This window comes from Tetrao urogallus (genome assembly GCF_951394365.1).
Source record: "Tetrao urogallus genome assembly, chromosome: 7".
NCBI lineage: Eukaryota > Metazoa > Chordata > Aves > Galliformes > Phasianidae > Tetrao > Tetrao urogallus.
In genome coordinates, this window is record NC_136820.1 from 38,507,035 (window position 1) to 38,530,126 (window position 23,092).

Below are 23,092 nucleotides of genomic sequence, written 5' to 3' on the forward strand. Positions count from 1 at the left end.
AGGGCCATCTTCTCACAGTGCTGGGAGCCAGAGGGCATGAATGCTGCCCAGGCACAGTGATCTATGCCGCTATTTACGCATCTTTTGCTTATCCCAGGAAGTATTCTAATGCGGACATTTACCACAGTCTCCACAAACAAGCTTCAGTAGCAAAAGGAATGCAAGAAGCAAGAGTTGAGATCGCCATGTCTCTTCACTGCAGTTCTCTTTGCTCTGTGTTTCACTCAACATGGCCTTGCTCAGCCAGCTATGACCAACCGCGCCTTGCTGTGATCACCAATTTAATAACAACAGCTAACCACCACAGTTCAGCTCTGGCCACGTTCCACATTTGATAGGCCACGTTTGTTCTAACAACTGAACTGTCAGAGGAATCAACACGCTCTTATCTCTTGGTACTCTATTAACACATTGACTTTTTTTTCTCTTTTACATGCCTGTCTGGTTTCATTTTGAAAGAAACAGGATCAGATTTTCACAACAAATCGTGAGAGCTCTCACTAGAAGCTGACTTCCTGCTCCCTGGAGAAGACATTTAAGATTCCCAAGGGACTGCAAAATGAGCTCTTGCAAAAATATAGTAAGTAAAGCAGTAGAAGAAAAGCAATCATAGATTAATGCTTTCAAAAATAATGCCTAAAAATGATTTCAGATGGCTCTTTCACCACTATTTTTTTTTTTTTTTTACTTAGATATCTTAGTAGATTACAAATAATGTGGTGTACAATGGGATATGCTCACCAGCCTTGCTGCATGCCAGTAATGCTGCACCTGGCACTATACTATATATAGTTATACCATAAACACTCTACAACAGAGCTCAACATGATTATCTCCTGTTATGCGTCCCCTCCCCCTTCTCTCTTCTCCCCAACCTTCATAACACCTTTTAATAAGGCAGCAAAGAGTGTAACTCACAAGCCTTCACCAACTCAGATGTTCATAACAATAAATCTAGAGCACTGGATATTTAAACGCAGGGATTTGGAGATTTTGGACTCTCTTTGTATGTACTGTTCTGCACCTGGGAGAGCGGATGGCACATCCCACACTATATAGCTTTAAAGAAAAGGAAAATTATTCAGTTCAGTGCAATAGAACTTCCATAGGAAAAATAGGACTGAATGGAAACCAACCTTATAGCACAGAGAGTGCTTTGCTTTGCCAATTCTCAAATCTTGTATGCAAAACACAAATAGTTATCAGGAAAACAGATTATATTAATCCACTGAGGCTCCTGTCCATGTCATGGTAGCTGGTCAGCTGGTGATGACAGACAGAAGTAGGTCTTTAGAGGCACCAAAATAGCAATGCATCTCTCATGTTTTGCACATAAGGATCTTGATCTTACATTTTCTTAAAACTTATTTAAAGGATTTACCTCACATAAATGAATTTGTTCCTCACTCAAAACATAAAAATAAGCAACTTTTTTCTCCTGTCACTATCAAACATTTCATAGATTATATTGCACAACTCTTACATAGCTGAGAAGTTACCTTCAACATCTCTGTGCAATGTACTTTCACATGCAGATCAACTAAACTGACAGTATCAACAGCCAGTTAAAGTAATTAGCATCATCTTTCCTACCTTAGAACACATTGGCCTTGCTTCATATTTTTCCACCAAAGTAACAGAATTCACCATCAGTACCACAAAGCAAAAAAGCAAGGATCAGGCACAGAAATCCTGAAGTGGCAAGGGCATAGAAATGCCCTCCTATTGGAAAGAGTAGGGGTGTCTCAGTGTCTGCCATAAACTGCACTGAAACAGGACATGAAAAGTTTTCACTAATTAATAAATGCTAATTTGAACAGAAAATGCAAAATGTGACCGATTTAAAGGCAGCTTCATAGCTGAGAGTTGCAACACAGCCTTCAGGTATTTGGAATGGTGAAAGAAATCACTGGAAATAAAGAGTAATCGCATTAATCAGTAACTTCATAGGATGATCTTGATGGTTCTTTTTTACCTTAGATGGGATATCTAAAACCGTCTATTTTGAACAAATTAAGAACTTCAACTTATAATAAATTAGTTAAGCTAACAAAACAACAACAAAAAGGACAGTGCAGCAATTAGCTTTGAATGCAGTTGCATCATCGTTGCAATTCAGAAACTGTGACAAACGTCTTTACAAAGTGTTCTCCAATTCTCATTAATATTTTATCAAAGATTTAAGAGCCTTGATGTTCTGTAAGAAGATCAAAATAGAACTTTTATCACCACAAAAAGGAGGGGGAAAAAAAAAAACAACCAAATTCTGCAAAAAAGGGAGATCAGCAATACAAAGACAGAGGAAGCAAAAAATGTTTTTGCCGCATTATGATTTTAATGGACTGAGGAGAATATCAATACTTCAGAATGTTTTAGAAAATGCATTTTAGCTTGCCTGTCTTTACAGGCAGAAGCAAAATCTTGTTCCACCAGAAAAGGACAATATAAGAGGTTTTATGTGGATCAGCAGCAAAGTCTGCTACCTTTTCACAAAGCAGAGTTTTAAATATTCCATATCTACCAGCACTGCCCTTCAGAACCACATCCTTGTGAGCAACGGTTTTAGAAATTATTTTTTCTTGAAGTGACACCCTTGAAGATTAACTGAAACCAGATGACACTTATTCTTTTTTTTTTTCTTTTTCCCAATAATAACAGAATAGAGAGCATCAAATAATGAAAGCAACAAGTATACCTGCTAGGGACTTTTTCAAGCACCAGCTTGAATTCAGTCATCGAGTACATTTCCCATTAGCCACTAGAGGTCAGACAGCAACCATGGCAGTCATCCAAAAACTGAGAGGCTGCAAAAACCTTAAGGTCTGAGAAAATTAAGATACAGTAATCTGCACTTACAAACAAACTTATTAAATTAATTTCAGCAAACTTTCAATTTCCAATGAACTTGAATGCTCACATACCTCTGCAGAACTCAGAACAAGAGTTTTACTTTTCAAATTACATCTGATAGTAAAGCAAAACAGAATTTGAGCTTGGTGCCCTTTTGAAGGCATTCCTCATTTTTGCAAATATTTCCTCAGTTTAAAACTTTCATTCAGACAAAAGCGCTTCACCTGTGACTGTAACTGACATTACAGAAACACACTAAAGCTGGGATATCTTAATACTCTAATAGTCAATATTTTTGCAGTTTAAAGGGACATTCTAAGCTTTTCAAGAACAGAAACAGTAATAAAACAAATATGAACCCAAATACACTAAACCCATTGTCTTTTTCACCTAATACCAAAGCTTACACTGGGCTTGCTAACAGTCTGGCTGGGCATACTGCCCTCAGATTTAGGAGCAGAGCTAGCGGTCAGCTATGAGAAATTCACTCTTACTGCTAATGACAATGTAGTTTATTTCAAAGCATTTGTGGAAGCGCTAACTGCAAACTATTAAAAGCTTCCATGTTCTGCAGTTAATTAAAAAATTCCCCTGGAAGTTACTTTAAACCTTTCAAAAAGGCACTCTGTGCACGTAAATTCAGTGAGATGGCTATGAAGTCCATGATCACGAGCTCCTTTCATATTAGACTAAATTGGAGATCAGTATACAAAGACATTTCAAGGACTGACTCACTTGTTTTTGTTGCATTTACTACAGCACATGGTACATTTGCTCTTTGGAGAAATTTCATTTAATTATATTCCAACTATAAAAGATAAAGACCTGTGTATGAGTCTTTTACTATTGAAGTGCAATAATGCCAAGGCATTAAGCTGCCCTCTAACCCTAGGAACTGGTCCCACCAGAACAGGTGCTGCCGCTGACTCGCACTACCTGTTCTGGAATAAGTAAAATATTTCACTCCCTAAAGCTCTCAGTCTGGTACATTTCAACTTTAAAAAAGAATAAATAAATAGTAATGAAGAGCAGTGAAACAGCTGTAACCTGAATAATTGTTTTAAAAGTTTCAGCATGACAAAACACTACTAGAAGCTCACAGTGTGTGGGACTACAGAAGCAACTGCCAGCAACAAAACAGAAATCTTAAAAGCAAAGGGAATGCAGACTTTTCTTACCAAAAAAAAAAAAAAAAAATCACACTACATTTCAATAGCTTGCAAGAAACACTGTGGCAAAAACTGAAAAGCAAACAGCAAAAAACCCCACCACAGCTTTACCTGCCCACAAGCTTGTATACGTACACACACATACCCACACACAGATTGCAAATCAGCAGAGATTATTTTCCGCTTCGTATGAACACATCAAGCTTTACAATCTAGGAATTTGGGAAGATATTTGTAAAGGAAAATACAAATACAAACCTGCTTTTTCTTTGTCTGCCTTTTTTGAGCGTCCAACGATGCTGACTTAAAGCTAAGGGACTTGGATTGTCTCCTAACTTTAACTGAATCTCTCCGACGGTCATATGAAAAAGATGATGACTTCTTTGTAATTTTCCTCTTCGGTATGTCTGCCATTTTAACCACCAAAACTTGGTTAATTCAAGCAAACAGTGTCCCAAAAAGGCAAATCCTCAGTATGATCAAGCTTCCATAAAACTTACAGGGAACAGTCTTCAATCCTATAGGAAGCAAAGTGACCTACAGGGAGCAGAGCCCACTTTCAGTTCAGCAATTTCAGTTTTCCAGCAGGTTGTACAGATGAAGAAAGGCGATGGTCCTGCAACGCTGTGTGTCACTGAGGAGCAGGCAGAACTCCTTCTTGCTGTATAAACTCAAACAGGCTTCAGCAGTGATGCTAATCTGAAAAACATAGTGACTATCCTGCTGAGCACGCTAAAGGTGAACGGAAGGTAGTTCCCTGCAGAGCAGGAGGGTGTGGAAGTACACCAACAGGGTGTGGGGATGAAGCAGAAGACTTTGGGTTCAAAGCATCTTCTTAACTCCTTCCTTTCTAGGCTACTGCTAACAAGGTACGTGAGAAGTCAGGCTGAGAAGGTTCCCCCAAAATGTGGTGTTATTTTCTTATCCAAAGCACCTGCTGAAAGAACCTTTAGCATGACTTAGCTGCCGCATTCATTATGAGCCCTATTCAAATGTTCCCTTTGCCAGAAAGGCTATTCATTCCATAAACTTAGGAGACCCTTTATCTACTAAGCCTGCTGGAAAATGAAGTCCAGGCCTATATAGGAATCCTGCTGTCCTTACAGGGAAATAACTATGAAGTTACATCCCCTAATGGAACCAGTGGATGAGAGGGAAATGTTAATGAATTTTCAACCTAGTGACAGTGTGGGAATCTTATCAGGCAGCTGAGATTGCAACTTTTGTAGCAGGCCTGTGTTTAGGTAGGAATGTTTTCCTTGCATAAGGTATTAGTCAAGGAACACTACAAGGGTGTAGAAGCCCAAGACTCCCTGCTATTGATTTTGATTAGGCAAAACATCTCCAAAGTGCAATGTTGCGCATATGGGAATGTGTTTGCAAACCTGATAGTGTTGTATCAGATTTAAATCTCTGTTAGAAGACTAAAAAGAAAGTTGTGTTTTGACAAACTTATGACACTGTCCAGGGTCTCTTCCAGAAACTTTTACTTAATTTATTCATGGCACTACTTTGCATACTAAGCAGCCATGAATAATTTAGACCTGCAGAATTATCCATTACTATAATTAAGCTTTAATATGGGTCAGTCCTCTAGCGTACAAGTCTCATCATTTCTATTCAGAAATATTTGTAAAGCTCTAGCAGTGTTTCTTTTAAAACCTGACGATGTGCATAAGAGGGCAGTGTTAATGAATTCCCACAACCAGTCCTTGCTGCAAGTTTTTCTTTTGTTGCAGGATGAATAATACACTTCTAGGACAAAGTGATACTGCTAAAATTAATGAAAAGATAGCAGCATATCATGCCTTAGCCATGATGGCCTAATTCTAGATTCACTGCAGATTTCTGTGGAGAATTAAACAGGGAAGAATTATAAAACATTTCTTCCTATTATCTACAATTCCATCTAACTAGTGAATTTTGTAAGTATTACAAGACAGAAAAAAAATCCATTATTAAATGGTCTTTGTACAACGTGTCTCTTAATTGTGATGGGTTTAAAATACTGTAGCAGTCATCATCCACAGACACATAATGACATTCAGTGCTACCAATATCAGCCACTGCGAGACCATCGGTGAAAACCGCAGTGTGAGGAAATGGTGAAGTGTAAAGAAAACTGAAGCCCTATTTAAATTACCACTCCCCATAATTTACCAGCATCATCTTTCTGAAGAGTGAACAATTAACAGCTAGTACAGCAGGATGCATGCTTCAAGCTATGACAATTACATCTCTCCAAAACTTTTTTACTATCTGCACTATCTGCTAAAAATCACAGATATTCTCATGTAAAATAAAAGTTCAGGTCAAGAAAAGCCTGACAGCCTTTTGCATGTATCTACTCTCATTAATTATTCTAACCAGGCTTATTTGGAAAAAAAAAAAAAAAGAAAAAAAAAAGAAAAAAAGCTGTAAAGGCTGACTAAAGCACAAATTAATTTTAGAAATCCATTAAAATCCATTTTACTTCATTGCATTTTAACTGAATCCATAACTGAGTTGATAGTAAATACCACAGGTATTGCTAACCTTGCTTATTCAGTTCAATAAATAAAAACCACATTAGTTCTCACGCAGAGTCCTCTGATATTCTGGCAAACAAACTGAGAGATGGGGTCCAAAGAGTGCCAGAGCCTGAAAGAGGTGAGCAGCAGGAGGGGGTGACAGCATCAGGGAGAGGCACAAGGGCAAGCTACTGGATGCCTTATTTTACCCTATTAAATCTTATATATTCAGTGTTTCCTCACTTCCACAAGATTTAGTCACATCTACAAACATTGTAAAAAGGTAAAAATTAATTAGAAATATTATAATCATCTTAATTCAATTCTTTGAGAGACACTAATTGTATTTGGAGTAACTCATTTCCAAGTATGTCTTCATTAAAAAGCTGCTAGGAATAAAGACTGTCTTCAGGACTTTGACTACCTCTTTGATTTAACTCCACCAGCAAGATGAACATAAAAATCACGAGGACACCCTGGCAATAATGAGTCAACAGTGCTAAAGCAAGAAAATCCAGTTAAAACAGAGACATTCTGTTTTTCATTTGTCAGAACCTCAGTTAAAAGTATATTGTCAATCCTCTTAAAATTTACTCAAAAATAAAAACATGCTGCAGAATACTGGGTGACATCAAAAGCTCATTGTTAAACTAAAGTTTTTGAGCTCTATTGCAGAAGAGAATCATGAATATGTTGTATGAAAGGTTTCTTTCCCAATACCAATACTTTCCCAAGCTCAGCAGCACAAGTGGTTATTTTAAGCTGTTGCAAGAAAAGAATGCCTTATGCTCAAAATGTGTTTTGCCAAGTCACTTACGAGTAACAACAAATTGTTTCAAGGTCATTCTGCTTTCCTGGGATACAGAGAAGGAAGCCACAGAACAAAATGAGAGTGGCAAAGAGAGACAAGGCAGCAGTTAAATATTAGTTCTATGGAAAAGTTTTGGAGAGAAAGGAAAGAAAAGGGCACACTGAGTAATACTTTGGCACTTGCAGGTTCTGCTATCCAATTTGCTGCACTAGATCCAGATGTCCTTCCGTTCACTCCAGGGTTTTAATCTGTTAGTAGCAGAAAACATCAGAAGTATAACAAAAAATTGTTGTTCTTCTCTGTTTAGGCTCTTGGAGTTAAATTCTGAAGTTGCAAAGTCAAAGAAAACGCAAATGTAAATGCAGCTGTAACTTTGCTTAACCGAAGCAGAGAGACCCAAATTTAGAACAAACAGCACCACTTTGAGTATCCTGATTAGCTGCTGATGGAGATCCAAAGATAACAGAAGTTTATCTGTGCAACTTTCATCATGTTCTAAAGCTCTTTAACATTTTAAAGGAAAACAGACACAAGGTTACCAGAATCTCCTTCTTTCTACAAGCGTTGTATTGCCACTGCTGTATGCAGAATTCACTATAAAACCCAGATTTTGCATAACTCTCCCAAAAAAAAGTGACAGAACAAAATAAGGAGCAGCCTTTGTAATTGTAATCACAGCTCTCCAGACCCAAGCTAGCCTTTAGCCTCAAGATCATAACACTCAAAATAGAGCTATTTTTCTGTTGGTTTCAAGTTAACATTTGTTACAAAAAAATACAGTCATACTTTCCAAAGCCACATTTGTGTATCACATGCTTCTCTAACTCAACAGTGCTTTCCAAGAGGAAGTAAACAAAACAACAGGATTATTTACAATTGACCGTATGTTTAATACAAAAACCAAAAGTTCATTTCCTTTCCACAATGCTGGGAAAAGTTCCTAATATGCCTTCATACTTTGTGAAGAAATAGCTCAGAATCTCTCCCATCATGCTAGAAACAAGCAAGTATTAAATTCATTACAGTACTAAAAGTGTCTTTGTAGGTCTCCAGAAGGGGATGCAAATCAACTCAAGTGATCTCAACATTTTCAGCTGCAGCTTGATTACTTAAAGCTAGCTGTAGTTTGTGAACATTTATGAACTTTACCTCAAAACAGATTTTTTAGACTCACGTTAATATTTAATGAGTGAATGTTCACATTAAATGAATGTCCATCTCAGTTTCACCAACAGAGTTTCACTCAGTACAGCACTTTCTTTTTCTTCACTGTCTTTCTAGGTGGTTCAAAATACTCTAAACCAGCACTAAACACCAACATCATCTCATCTTACACTGAACTGGATACTGCCAGCGTGCACACAAACACTGTAGTTAGCATGACAGTTCACACCAGACACTGTCAAACAATATTTCTCCATTTGGTACATCTGCATTCAGTGGGGCATAAATATAAATTATGTGGGGTACACACTTGACCAAATATTTGAAAAAAATAAACCCAGCAGAGAAAGTCCACTTTTTAGTTTAGAGACAATTGCTCAGATTGTAAGTGTATACACCAAAACACAGCAAATTAGCAGTGGTTATTTTTGAGAACTGGAGCACTGAATTTATTGGTACAGCGATGAGTGAAATCATGAGATGCCAAAGCTTCTACAGCTACAGGTTGCTAATCATAAGCTAACAAAAACCTAACCTGTTAGGGTAAATGAACTGATCAATAATCGTCAGCAACTTCACATCCTATGAGCTCTATTTGTCCAGCTGTATAACAAAGCCAGTGCCTGTTTATAACAAATACTCATTGCTTTCTTGGGAAGGAAAGCCTTTAATTTCTCAGAAATATTGGAGCTACACCAAATAGAGACAGTGTGATCTCTACAGCTTTTCACTGACCAACAGTCTGAGCATCACTAGGAAGGAAAGGATTACACATAATTGCACATGTATTTTTTTTTATAATTGTCCAAAACATAAGTGACTTTTTGAGTGAGAATTCAGTTGAGAATAAGCAATATTCATACACACATTTTTGAAATAGGAGGTTATACAGGAATTCATTGAATATTTTTTTCCATGGACAAACAAGAGCCTAAGTACTTCCATATTACACCCAAAGTACGAGGACCACTGAAGTGTGTATGGGCTGTGGTCAGCCAGGAAAAAACATAGTTAAATACAGCTGGTTTTTGCTGAGTGTTTTTTTTTCTTTTTTTTTCTTCTGGGAATGCCTACCTACAGAAAACTGAGGTCATCGAGTTTGTTATCATCAAGCTGGAAACCTGACAAGTTGACATATGTTTTTCTGAAAGCCTTTAAATAAAGGGCTACTTTTACAAGTAACAGAAATCCAAGTAAAACAGCTTGCTAATCTAATTTAAAAATATTGTTCTGATAGCTAAGTGAACAAGAATTTTTTTTTTAAATGATTGAAATAGGTTACAAAGTTCAATAGCAGCAAGCTGAAGGAAATTATTTCTCCTTTTGTTCACACATGAATACCAGAAGTTACAAAGAGATTCCTGTTCTTCAAGACAAATAATTTTCAAAAATAGCAAAAAAACAAAACCAAAACCAACCAACCAAACAAACAAAAGACTACCCATTTGTATACATAGAACGTTAGAGAGAGAGGGGTAATTTTTCTCTGGTGTATTTCCTTTGGAAACAATCTTCCACAACAAAAAACTCAACGTTTTCACTTCAATTATAAAAACAGTTGCCATGAAAAAACTACCCGAGTACTTATTAATTTTTGTTTTAATACTGTTCCTACAAATAACTCAATTAACCAAGTTCATGTGTAGTGACACTGTGTAATACAAACGACGAAGTCGCATGCCAGCTAAGTTAGAAGGCATTGTGCACTTTCTCAATGATGTTAAAAGACTTAAGAAAAGCTGTTCAGAAAGGAACAAGCAGCATAGCAAAATCAATTTTTCCATGCAGGTTTTTTCACGTTTTTCTCCCTTTTTTAAGAGGAAAACAAGACTGCACACTGCAAATAATCCCAGAGAGCAACTGGTCAACCCATACCCATCTGTTCTGTTCTACTAAAGGACTAAAGAACACCAACACACAGGGACAGAAAAGGCTACATAGTCATTCTATCATGCTGCATGTTAATGGAAGGACACTGTCACAAAGATACTTCTCTTATTCCATTCAGAACAGCTGCTGTCTCAAAGGACCTTTGTATTTGTTATAGGTTAGAAAATTTTCTCCATGGAGACAGTGGAATATTCCTCACATTACTTAAGAGTTTTACTAATATAGTTGACTATGAAAGAAGTTCATCAACAGGACAGGACTTAGTTGCTTCATATTCTATATTTTGCTAACAAGATGTTGTACAAACAATCATGATAGTGACATAGAATAGACATATGTCACACATAGTGACATAGAAGTGACATAAAAAAGAGAAACTCTAGTATTTTACACTGTGGGAATGATGCATACATCTAAAGAACTGTAAAAGCAAGCTGACTGTCAGAAATACACGACAGATAATAAGCAATACAACCACTTTGTCATCAGGAACATAAAGACCTTCTTTGTGAAAATGAACACTAAGTGTTTAGTTTTAAAATATCCTGAAAATTTTTGTCCCAATTAAGAAAAAAAATTATAAGCTTCTATTTATAAGCTTTATCAGCTTCTCTTTTCTGGAGGTTTGTGGCCCTGCCTGTAGCAGGGAGGTTGGCACTTGATGATCCTTGGGGTCCCTTTCAACCCAAGCCATTCTATGATTTAACTTTGACTATAACTAATTGTACGGACTTCAGTGATAATTTACATGTCTACACATCATCTGTTTATAAACAAGATGTGCCAAATTTTATATATAAATATAAAATATTACTAATTGGATGTTGCAGTTATGAGACTTGTACTGGCTCCTGCTAACACAGATACACTTGACATGGAAGCACAAAATGTAAAGCTAACAATTCAAAACTGCAAGGAACCAGGAAGGTCAGCTGTAAAATGTAAGATAGGAAACTGAAAAACAATGACTAATGATTGAAATGCTTGAAGAGATTAAGTGTGAAGGTCAAATGAGAATGATTAATTCAAGGATGTAAGCCAATACAGCACAGTACATGTTTATATTGCACTTTCCTAATCAATGCTACAAGGTCTTTAAAAAAATAATAATAATAACTGATAGATGCTACTAGCAGAGACATGCCAGATTCACAGAATCAGAGGAAATGAGCTTGGCAAATCTGGAAATAAATACTACCAGCTACTGGTATCTTGTCCATCTGTACACAAAAACAATATTGCAATAATGACTTTGCTTGTTTCAGTTGCAGTCAAAAGCTTTTCAGCTATTAGTCACACACATATAAACACCCACAGAGTTTCACTGGGAGGAATTACCCTGCTTGAAGGTGGCAAGCTGAGATAACAGCCAACAAATGAGGTCTTCGAGTCACCAGAATTTAAACTTCTTCTGAAGCAAGAAGCACATGAGGAGCCAAGAAGTGTGTGATTCAAATAACTCATAAGTCTTGTGTAGAGATTTGTGTGTTTGTACATATTTGCATATTTAGTGGCAGCTTGCACCAGTCTCGAGGCCCATAAGCAAAAGTTAAACTAATCACACAACTTGAGGCCTTGAATATGAGATAACTAACGGGAGGTTTTAATTAGCTTTTCATGAAATCTTAGCTGGGCACTATTTTTATTGAAGAAATTCCTGAAAACTCAGCACTGTTGCTATATACCACTCTGTACTTCAGACAGCAAGGAGTCTTCATGTCCCAAGACTCCCCACCTATTTTTTCTTTATAAAGTCCTGGTTGAAATAACCAAGACAATTAAGTTTTGTCACAAGAAATATCTGTAGGCAAAGTATCAACTCATGAAAAATTAGCCTAAGAGTCATCATTGGGCCTCTTTTCAAGGATATTTAGAGAGTGTGTTACTTCCAATAGAGGCAATTAAAGAACTCTCCAGTGACAAGAGCAGGGTCCTAAAACACACTTCCAGGCTGAAGTTTGGATCAGGCTCAGGCACTCTCATGAGCTTCAGCAAACAGGAGCAGCTTTGCAGAGAAAAGAGATGTATTTACATAAGCCTTTACAGCTTGCCACAGTGTTTCTTACCTTACCCTTTTGAACACGTAGTTCAAAGACAAAAATATCTATAACCTCAATCAATCAACCAATGAAGAAAAACCTCTTAGTTGACAGTGATCTAAATCTCTACTTAAAAAGGAGGAAAAGCACACACAGGGGCCAACAATGTAGAATTATTTTCTGAAGTTCTGTGTATCCAGCAATTATCCAAATATGTAGATCCAATATCCAAAAAGATTTATGAAAAATCTTCCACAGCTTGAAAACAGTGTATTTTTCATATATTCAACTGGTAACACAAAGCTTAACTTCTCTATTCAATTTTTTTGTATTATTGTTCCTCTGAATTTTTTTATTATTATTATTGATACTTCAGCTCATTTCTGTACTTCATCTTTTACAGAACCAAAGAGAAGGGAAACTCATTATTTTAATAAAATAATTCCTGTACTCTCTGACAAATCATAGCAATAACAGACTTCCCACATTGGTTAAGCAAACAATTTAAAAAAATAAATCCTTTGTATTGTTTGACTCGCAGTTTCAGACATGTGCTGGAAACACAGAATAACTGGCCTGATTGTGCATACTGAGCTTCTTTCATAGCTGTTTGTACTTACACGGTCTTTGTCATCAGCAACATCACAGAGAATGTCATCCAGATCCAAGATGCCACCATCCCCATGCTCCAGCCGATGTACTTGTATCCAATAGTTTGGATCCTGCACAAAGAGGGGAAAAGAAAACAACAGAGATCAGAAACAGGACAGAAAAAGTTTATCCCATCTAATACAATGATCATCACGTTCTAAAATGCTCAGCATTAAAACTTCTATTTAGGTCATAATTCTATAAAGTAATGTAAATTAAAACATAAAGACAAAGCATTTCTTTTCAAATAATCATTCTAGATGAATGTGGTTTCACGTGATAAGATGATCACAATCCTAACACTAGCACACAAGAGAAAGAAGTTCCCAGTGTTACCAATTCTATGCACTGTATGAAAGGAAAACACATCCTTCTCTAGATAAACTACCTCAGACAGTGGTCAATGGGCACAAAATTGTAGGGGGGGGGGGGGGGGGGGGGGAAGGAAAAAGAAAAAAAAAGAAATGTTGCAAAGTGTGTTTGCTTATTTTGTAGATTCTTTTTTCTATACAATAGCTGCAAAAGTTTAACAGCTTGTCTTATGAATAGAAATCTATATTGAAATGAAATGAAACTGTATGAAAGACCTTTCAACCTGTGCTTGCTGAGTTGGTAGTAGGATATCTGAGTTATGTATAAGGAACACTTTGCATTTTATTAAGATTTAATTATATACGTGTGTATATGTATGTATGCCCACCAGTAATTGGAAAGACTAGCTTTATAGTTTTCACTATTACTTTTAGTACAGAAGGAAGTCATAACTGAAAGAACAACACAGCATCCACAGTGTCTTCTGCATGTTCTTCCATCACCTGACTGCTGACTAGAACTCAAGTTGCTATTCTTAAAAGGTTTGTTTTCCAACAGGGAAAAGTTGTACTATAAACATACAACCTGAACATGATACATAATCTTTTCTTTCTTTTCAAATATTCCCCCTTAACAAAGCCAATGCCCCGGGCTGTCGTTAAACATAAAAAGAGGAGCAGAGCTTTGTTGCTTTTCACAGAACAGGCACAACTGCAGAAAGCAACTGATTTGAGGACCTCCAAACTTGCAACATCTTGCAAAATGTGCCCGACTTCCTAGAAATAGTAACTAGCATCAACCTCTTTTCAGGTATCAGTGTCTAGAAGTCACAATATTCCATGTCTTAAAGGACAGACCAGCAGAAGAAAAGGGCCAACCAGAAATCCTTTAAATCCAAACATATTTTTAAATCTCAAGAGTACAAGCTGCATGAAATTTTGGGCAACGTGCTCCACAGAAGAACATCAAATGATGTTTGTTTTGTTTGGAATGTCCTAGAAGTCTATTTTCAAACTTTGTATGTGATACGTTTGTATAGATGAACGATTTTGGAGAAATGTGATAACCATGAAACTTGCCTCATTTCTACCTGAGGAAATTAACTAAAATACAGCTGTTAATTATCCCCATCAGATATCATAATTTCATTTAGCATTCATTAGACAAGAGATTTCTGAAATTAAACTCACCATCCACTTTTGTAAAGTAAAAATTCAGAAATAATTTAAAACAATACTACATTATTTTCATTATCGCACATACAGTGGAACTTCAAGATGCTTAAGAAACTTCAAAGGCCGTTAATGAACATGTTCCCAAGCAAAATGCACTAAAGACGTGCCTTTGTAAATTCTGCTCTAAGACTAAAAGGAAAGACACCTTTCTTCATGCTCTAGCCCATTACAGAAAACTCCTCTCTCTGGTACCTCGACCAAACCCTGAGACACAGTTATGAACGCCCAGGCTTTGAAGGCACAAAAGAACTGACAAGCTAGGAAACATCTTATGGTCTTGATTCACATTCCCACTGCTAATTAATCCAGCTCAAAAAATCCATCAAAACAAACAACACACAAACTCAAGATAGAACTTTAATATTCCTGTCTGCTTTTTTTTTTTTTCCTTTCTACCATAAGTACTTCCCACCTCCAAGGCAAACATAAGGAAACGTGCATGATTACAGTATCAATAGTAGGAACGCCCACTTCTAAAGCACTATTGTGCTATTTCAGCATGTTCAATCTGCATTAAAAATAGCTTTGATAAAAGCTGCATCACTTTTGCTAATTAGTTCCTTTAAAAGTTTCTCGATATTACATAAGAAGTTTTAGATTCATTTTTTCTGCATTACCTATTTGTTGTGCCATTACCTGAACTACTCCGGTTGCTTTTCCTGTTTGACGAGGGCCTGATACAAAACAGTAAGTTAGCAAGACCAGACAAGAAATACATAAAACTAGTTTGGCAAGAATTTACTCTGGCAGGATTTGGTAAGTAAATATGAAATAACAATGAAACTTTTCATTAAAGCCTTCTCCAAACTTCACAGAGCAGTCCTTCTCTTGAGGCCCTTTTCCTCTATTAAAATTTTCCCATAAATCAAAGACTTGGAGGGGGAGGCTTGGGAAGAGTTCTAGCAAGGAGTGAGAAAATCACGTGCTGTAAAGATTAGTTATGCCATGCCCCCTGCACCACCTTCTCCCCTACCCATCTCTCACTCCTCCCCCTCCCCCCCCCCAAAAAAACAACTAGTGATTTTACTGCATTAATAAAGTCCTATACACAATCCCAAATTTTCAAGCTTAATTCTATGTAATTACTGCGCAAACAAGATGGAAACATAAACTGCACAAATGCTCAAACTGAAATTCCTGGTCCATACTCTGTCTACAACAAACACACGTTGCATAAGAAAGAGCTTATATGGTCTATTTGCTAAATGCAAAAGAAACTGAACCAAGAGCAGCACTGACTTGAATTCAAGCACTACTAAACTGATTTTACAGTATTCATGGCATGGTCAAATTGTATTTCCTCCACTGCGGTCATTAAACAGATATTCAGAATTTCCCATGTGAAGGTAGTAATGCAGTCCTCAAACATTTTCTGAAGAAGTCAAAATGACTGTTTTGGCTTCAAACAGTTAGTGATTCATAATGTGGAAATTGGCACCAAACAGAGTTTACTAGAGTTACTTCATCTGTGAGGCAGACAGCTCCAAGGAGAGTCCTTCAGGACACCTCAGGGACTTTCAGGGTCACTGTTTCCTGGTGACTGTGCAGAGCCCCAAATGAAGTCTAATGAACAGAGGACTTGCTCCAACGGTAACTCAGAGAAGCTGTCTGCTTACAGCACATGGGAAGAGATGCTTGCAGGACTGAGAAGGAAAATGTCTGCTAGTTACAAAACATAAAGAGTACAAAGGACATTAAGTCTAGAAGATAAAAATGTCAATTTCTGCAACGATGAAAAAAATGCTAAACAAAATTTAATGTGCGTGTATATAGAGAGACTTTTTTCATCAAATATGCTTCAGAATTTTTCTGGTTAAAGAAAACATTATCACAGACATGAAAATTTTGCTGCAGTTTCAAAACCTGAGTTTGGATATTACAATAGGTTTCCACATTTTGTCAACAAAATAAAGCCATGTTTATAACCTCTTTCACCCTTCTCGTGATTGCCTACAAAAGGTCTACAAATTTGCAATGCATGTAGAGGTATCAAAGCATACTTTGATAGAAAACTCATAACTACACTGCTCTATCAATGTGTAAATTAGCAATGTGTAACATTTCATAAAAGGTGTATAAATGTCTTTGTCACTAGTGCATGTAGAAGAACTAGCAAGTTCACTTCATCGAATAAAAGGACATAAGTAATGCTAAACCTGATTTATAGCATCTTCATTTAAATATTGCATCACTCAGCTCAAGTCTAAGCAAGTCAGATCTCCTGTTTCCTGTGCACACCCATCTAACTATTCTACTTGACGGTGATTATAAAGGTACTTAGAATTTAAAATCATGAGCACCACATTTTCTGCTCCAAAGTCCTCTATAATGGAAGATAAATATTTGCTAAGTGAACACTAACACACAGTGGAAGCAAGAACAGTTTAGCAAAGCTAGTAAAAATGCAGTCATTCATATTCTGTTTATTCCATATAACACGACTTGTAAAAAGCACAAAGGAAAAACTGAGAAAACCATTAGTTTAAGTAACATCATTCAGTGTTCTGTAGTTAACAACGTTATGTTCCCACATCGTAGAAACAAGGACCACATGTGGAAAACAATATCTAGAAACAGGAATGGAAACTATAATTTGTTCTTAACTAATGGCACAGACAGATTTCTTACACTTCTTATTTCTAAATGTGTATTAGTTTTTGCAAACGTACCCTTTCCAAAAATATATGTTTAACATTGCAAGTTACAATAAAGAAGCTTGTCCTTTGAAATATTTTGTCCATGCCATAGAAGACAGTACCATAAACTTCATTGGAAAAAGCAATCTACAAAAGTCACTCTGAAAGTAATGCCTCCGATTTATTTCCATGGAAACTACAAAAGATACAAAGAGCACAATCACACTAGTTGATAGAGCAAATTCTCAGCTACAAAACACTGTTTCTCAATGCAGTCACCACCATGAGCTACGTATTTGACCAGGGATGAACAAGAGCCTGCGTGCCATGCTTGTAAATGTCTGCACCAGCAGAGGTGACCCACTGTCAGTGTCAACACTGCAGAAACACACCATCCACCACCTCACTGTGCTCACATCCACTGTCTGGTCTCCATCAATGTTCAGCAGGTGCCAATGAATGTCAGTGGGTGCCATCTTTTCCACTTGGAGGAATTCAGTTCCGCACTTACGCTTCATACATCTATGTCAGATGCCATATTGTCAGACTGCCCCTCTCCCGCCATCTGCCACACGGCAACAAAATGCAGTGGAGTGTTAGTGGGAAGGTTCAGCTTCTACTGTCATACTACTGAGTTCGTGGGCCAAAATAATAAAACAGGAGGCGTTACTTTCAGAGCAGCCCTCACATGTAACAGTAAGCAGAAAACCAGCCTCCTAAAACATCCACCTTATGATGCGGTGGTGTTCCTACATGCCACCATGCAACCGCCATTTCTGTCATGTAATTTCTCCTGCCATACCACGAGGGTGCCCCAGAGCACCCCAAGTTCTGTATCTGCCTAGCATTGCAGGGCAGTTTGGTTCACGTTTGGTTCCCGCCTGCCCAGAGCTGCCCAGCAGGGAGCGCTGCGAGCAGGGAGCCGCTCCCCGGCAGGGCCTTCCCGCCCAGGGTGTTTCCTCAGCTAGGCGCGCACCAACTGCCATTGCCACTTGTTACACAGCTAGAATTCATGTTAACCAGATGTCTTCCACATACACCTTTATTCACCAATCTGGTCGGGATGAATCTGCAACAGAACCTGCGGAAGTGGGCTGTCTGTCATGCTGAGCTCGCCATGGCTCCCTGAGTCTACTTGCTACCATCTTCCTAAGGCGGAGATGATTTCAATTTGGGTACATTAAGAGCTTTTCAGCTTTAAGCCCTTTTTCATTACATAGCTCCATAGAGAATTTTTTAAAAAACAGGGCCAACTACAGTTGTGCACAACGAGTGCGGAGCTGCAGGGGCAGCTCCAAAACATTCCATGCAGCATTTCCTTCATAAACGAAGAGATAAAGGGAAAGTAAGCATGAATTTCTGGTTTCTTCTTAAAATCACCTGGAATTTGAGAGTACATCAAAATGTGTGTGGCTGAGTATTCTGAGAACAGATAGAGTTTTTGAGGCAAAAGATTACGCACAGATCAAAACTAAGACAATAACCCAGCTCAGGCGTGGACCGGACCTGTCTGCTCAGCAGCATATGGCACTCAGGCATGTTACCACAGGCTGAAAGGAAAATAATGGTTAATAAAAAAACGAATGTGTCTGAAAATTTGCCAACAAATTCATTCATTTCCCTGTTTAGCACTTTACTGGAGGAGGGAACCGTCAAAACAAGCTTCCAGGTGCCAAGAAAAAGCTAAGATCGCTTTTAATGTGAGCTGAGCTCCATCACCTTGTGCAGCCCTGTGGCTCAGCAAAGAGGGCAAATACCTGGGTTTGCACTGCATCTCATCCCCATCACAGACCTCCTGGCATCTCCGACACAAAGACCTCCTGTGTAACACATGCAGCAGACGGGAAGGGAAAAAGCAGCTCTGAAGACAATAGCATTCTCTCAGATATGTTGACACTATGCCACGGGCAGTTTGCAGTGATTTTCAGCATAAGTATGCTTACCAACCCTGCCAGAGCACAAGCCTGCAAAATACTTAACATTACTGAAAGTACTCCCAAATGCCTCTGAAGGCACCAGATACCTGCAACTAGAGTTACCAGGCTAAGCTGAGCTACCTCTTTCTTTCCCGATGGCACTCCACCTGCAGTCACTGCTTTCCTCCCAGTTCTGGAGTATGTTTGCTCTACCTTGCCCTGTGCCCCACGAAACAAAGAAAAGCAGAGCTATGAAAAGAGTACAGAAAACAGCTGAACACTGTACGCTAGAAGATAAACTTCACCCTTTTCATCTTTTTGTTCCTTAACTCATAAAATTGCTCTTTGGACTCAGGATGTATCAAGTAAATTCAGCAGTATTTTGTACAACAAGAACGTCACCAAGGAAGGTTACTTATCATGCCTTTAAAAGAGTCTTTGGTCAGAGATTCAGTTTTTTCAAACACAGAATCATAGAATCATTAAGTATACATATAATGTCTTCAACCGAGAATTACACAAATAATTCTGCATATGAACCACTTACGAAAGAGGAAAACTTGCAGATCTGATCACTGCAGAATCTTGTTCCATTTTTACATTGACCAAAACATTTCCAGCCTCACTAAAAGGGCTTTTACTTTACTTTCCATTCAAGATAATATCTGAACATCTGGCTAGTATCACTCTTCCTGAGACAATGAAATGTTGGAAAGAGACTTTATGAAGTGGAAAGCAATGTTAGCTTTTGCATGCATCCTACATGTACACTCTTAACAGTAACAGTCATTTACTTAAAAAGTTATGACACTGCATTATCAGGTTCAGTCCTCAGTCTGATAATAATAGTCTGATACCCAAAATATTAAGCCAATTATTAGAGTACTTGAAAAATAAAGTATCTCCAAAAACACTAAATTGAAATAACATGGTAAATCATTGGAACACTACTACATATTGACCTGTGTTGCATTACTACTAGAGTACAAAAACATCAAAGAACTACTGGATCTTGCTCCTAACAACAAAAGTTTGCTATTAAAAGTGGTGAATTTACTTCAGCTGTTAGCCATCACGCAGTTCACATTTACTTTCAATACAGATGAATCTCTTACTCTTCTGAAATAAAAGTGCACTCAGCGATTTCCTGAGCCTACCAGCAAAACAGCTACAGATGTACTGCAGAGGAACCCTAGAAATACTCTTGTTTTTCTACCCTATGACTTTCTAGAAAAAAATACTACATCTTAAGATATGTAATTCTTCCTATTAGTGTGTTAGCTCAAGCATCACAGAAGTCGGGATTTTATTTTTTAATTTTGTTTAGCTTCCCCAGATTATCTAGAACCAAGGCTTACCAAGCCATGAGAAATTACACCATTAACTTAAATCAGCCTCCCCCATCTGTTAAGTATCAATCAACACACTGCTGGTAACATACCATCCTGGGACAGTTTGGGCTGGAAGAGACCTTGGGTGACCACAGCCCTGGCTGCAGCACCTAGCTGTGGTCCAAGCACGCAGAGCAGAAGGACACAACCCTGCCTCCTGCTCGTGCCCTGGTCCCCAGCCGGTCCCCTCCCTTCCAGAGGTGGCTGGGCAGCGGGCCATTGGCCATCCCAAGCTTGGAAGTGCTGATGGTGTCAACTCGAAGCTCTGAGGCGACACCGCTCCCCACACAGCCCAGCAGCCACCAGGAGGTGCCGTGCCACAGGACAGGGCCGGCTTGCAGAACCTGGGCAGGCGAAAGGGAAAAGCTTTTTCTGCTGCCAGAAGAACGCACAGGGCAGCACGCCATTAGAATGCACGTGTTTTCAGATTCAGTAAATGTTTAAACCTTTACATTTGCTTGTCAAAGAGGAACGCCTGTGTTTTGTTTTGTATTTTACCCTCAGTACTATTTGTTTCTGCTGTGCAAGTTCATGTTAACTAGGGAAAAAATAAAATAATGAAGAAAAATATATTGAGTGGGTCTATGAAATCCTCCATGGTGTGAGCACTTCATAACATTTTGCTTGAACTGCAAGGTAACTTTTATATGGGATTTATTCCTCTGTAGGAAAGCCCTAGATCTCAATCCCAGCACTGCCACAGCCTCCAAGTGTGCCAAATCCACAAGAGGGATAAGAACAATTTGTCCTTTTCACAGTATTTTGCTGTAGTGTATAGCAAACACAATTAATAATGCAACAGAACAGTTTATCAGTAACATTTTATTACTATTACCATTACCTTCAGATTACAGATATGAAATACGGCAACTAGGTCCAGAATTCACAAACAAGCAACATAATGTACTGACTAACTGGCACACAGTCTTCCGTGCAGAGGCATCAGAATTTGGGCAACGCTAGTGAAAAAATGCAGAACAACTGGGCCTGCAGCCTGACAACTGACCCATGAGTGAATCCGAAGGAAGAAAGAAGTGATTTCTGTTTCTCCTAAGAGCTTATCTCTCATCCATCCATCATTACAGCATCGCTTGGATTTAAGCTTCCATTGGTTTTCATCCACAATGAAAGGTCTTTGAAATCAGTACCAGTTTCAGACTGGAATAATGTTTTTTATTGGAATATGTGTGTGGCTTATATACAGATATAGATGATGTAGATTGATGTGCATGACTGATCGATGTTTATTAAGCATTAGGAAAAAAACTTCTGAGTCTGACCAAATCCTTCCTTCAAGGGAAGAATGGTCAGGGAAGAAATACAGTTTCCTACCCTAATGACATCCAGCATGAGATTAAATAATAAATTTTAGAAATGTACTGGAAAGAAGATTTTCATCTGGGGACATTAATATCAAATGCCATGAAAGATGGAAACAACAAATTTTGATACATGCTCCTGAGTGAGCAGAGTCAATTAATCCTGTAGTATGTGAACTCTAAGCAATGATTAATACACATGGAGAGTTGCAAGTCCATTACTACAAACAGAGACTCACATTTCCAACAGCCTCCACGAAGTGGAGTCAGTTGAAAAATAGTCAGTGAAAAATACAAAACAAAAAAACAAAAAAAATAGAAGTCAGTGAAAAATACAAAACATCCCTCTCTGATGACTTTACTTCTCTGGAAGCTTCAAAGTCAAAGCGTGGTGGGTAGGACTTTGCAGTATAAACAGCTTCGCTGAACCACGGGGAAGGAATGCACAAGTTGTGGGAATCACAGGAAAGTTTATCGCTGTTTAGGTCAGCTATGATATCTTACATTTCTGATAGCATTTAGAGCTTTATTAATTGTTCAAGTGAAAGGATTTCATACTGAGAGCAGAACCACGATTAGTCAATGGGCAACTATGTAAATGATATAAATAAAGCGCTCATACAGTGCTGTGTGTTCAATAATAAGGGTAAATGTGCTCTAGGAAGGTATGAATCAACACATTGTCTCTACAGAGCAATATAGGAAAGCACCTGCCCTTGCCCTGCCAGGTGGCCTAACCTCTGCACTCGCTGCTAATAACTAAGTGGGGGACTGGAGGCTTTAGGAGTTTCCAATGTGCGCTAAAAAGCTGCTTCCAAGTCCAGAATGACCTCGCCACCATTTGCATGGCAAGGCAAATGCCAGCATCTTCCCTTCCTTCATCCTCCACCGCTGTGTAGAGACTATGGCTAACACAACAGCCAGCTTTCTGTGTGCCCAGAGCAGGCTGACATGAGGGCCCACGCAGAAGCACCCGCTATTGTACCTGCAACAACCAGAGGAGAAGCTTTGCTAACACACGTGTGTGCACACCCACATGAGGGCTTGGAGGTCAGACACACTGAGACCCTTGTTTCTGAAGCTGCTAGCTGGAAATGTGGAAATAATCAGAGCAGTGTGTTAATCTATCTGTTGAATACTTTTCAAGACATTTTAACCAAAACACGCCTTATTTTCATCTCGAGGGGGAAATTTTAACA

General features: G+C 38.3%; 1 protein-coding gene across 1 annotated transcript in view; it reads right to left on the reverse strand.

Annotated features, from left to right (window-relative positions):
• Positions 1-23,092, reverse strand: part of PARD3 (par-3 family cell polarity regulator) — a gene marked incomplete at both ends in the record, with an annotated part of 424,269 nt that overhangs the window by 366,222 nt on the left and 34,955 nt on the right. Inside the window, one exon of the mRNA XM_079538143.1 lies at positions 13,054-13,155. Within this exon, the coding sequence (XP_079394269.1) occupies positions 13,054-13,155 (102 nt within the window). The remainder of the gene's footprint in view (positions 1-13,053; positions 13,156-23,092) is intronic.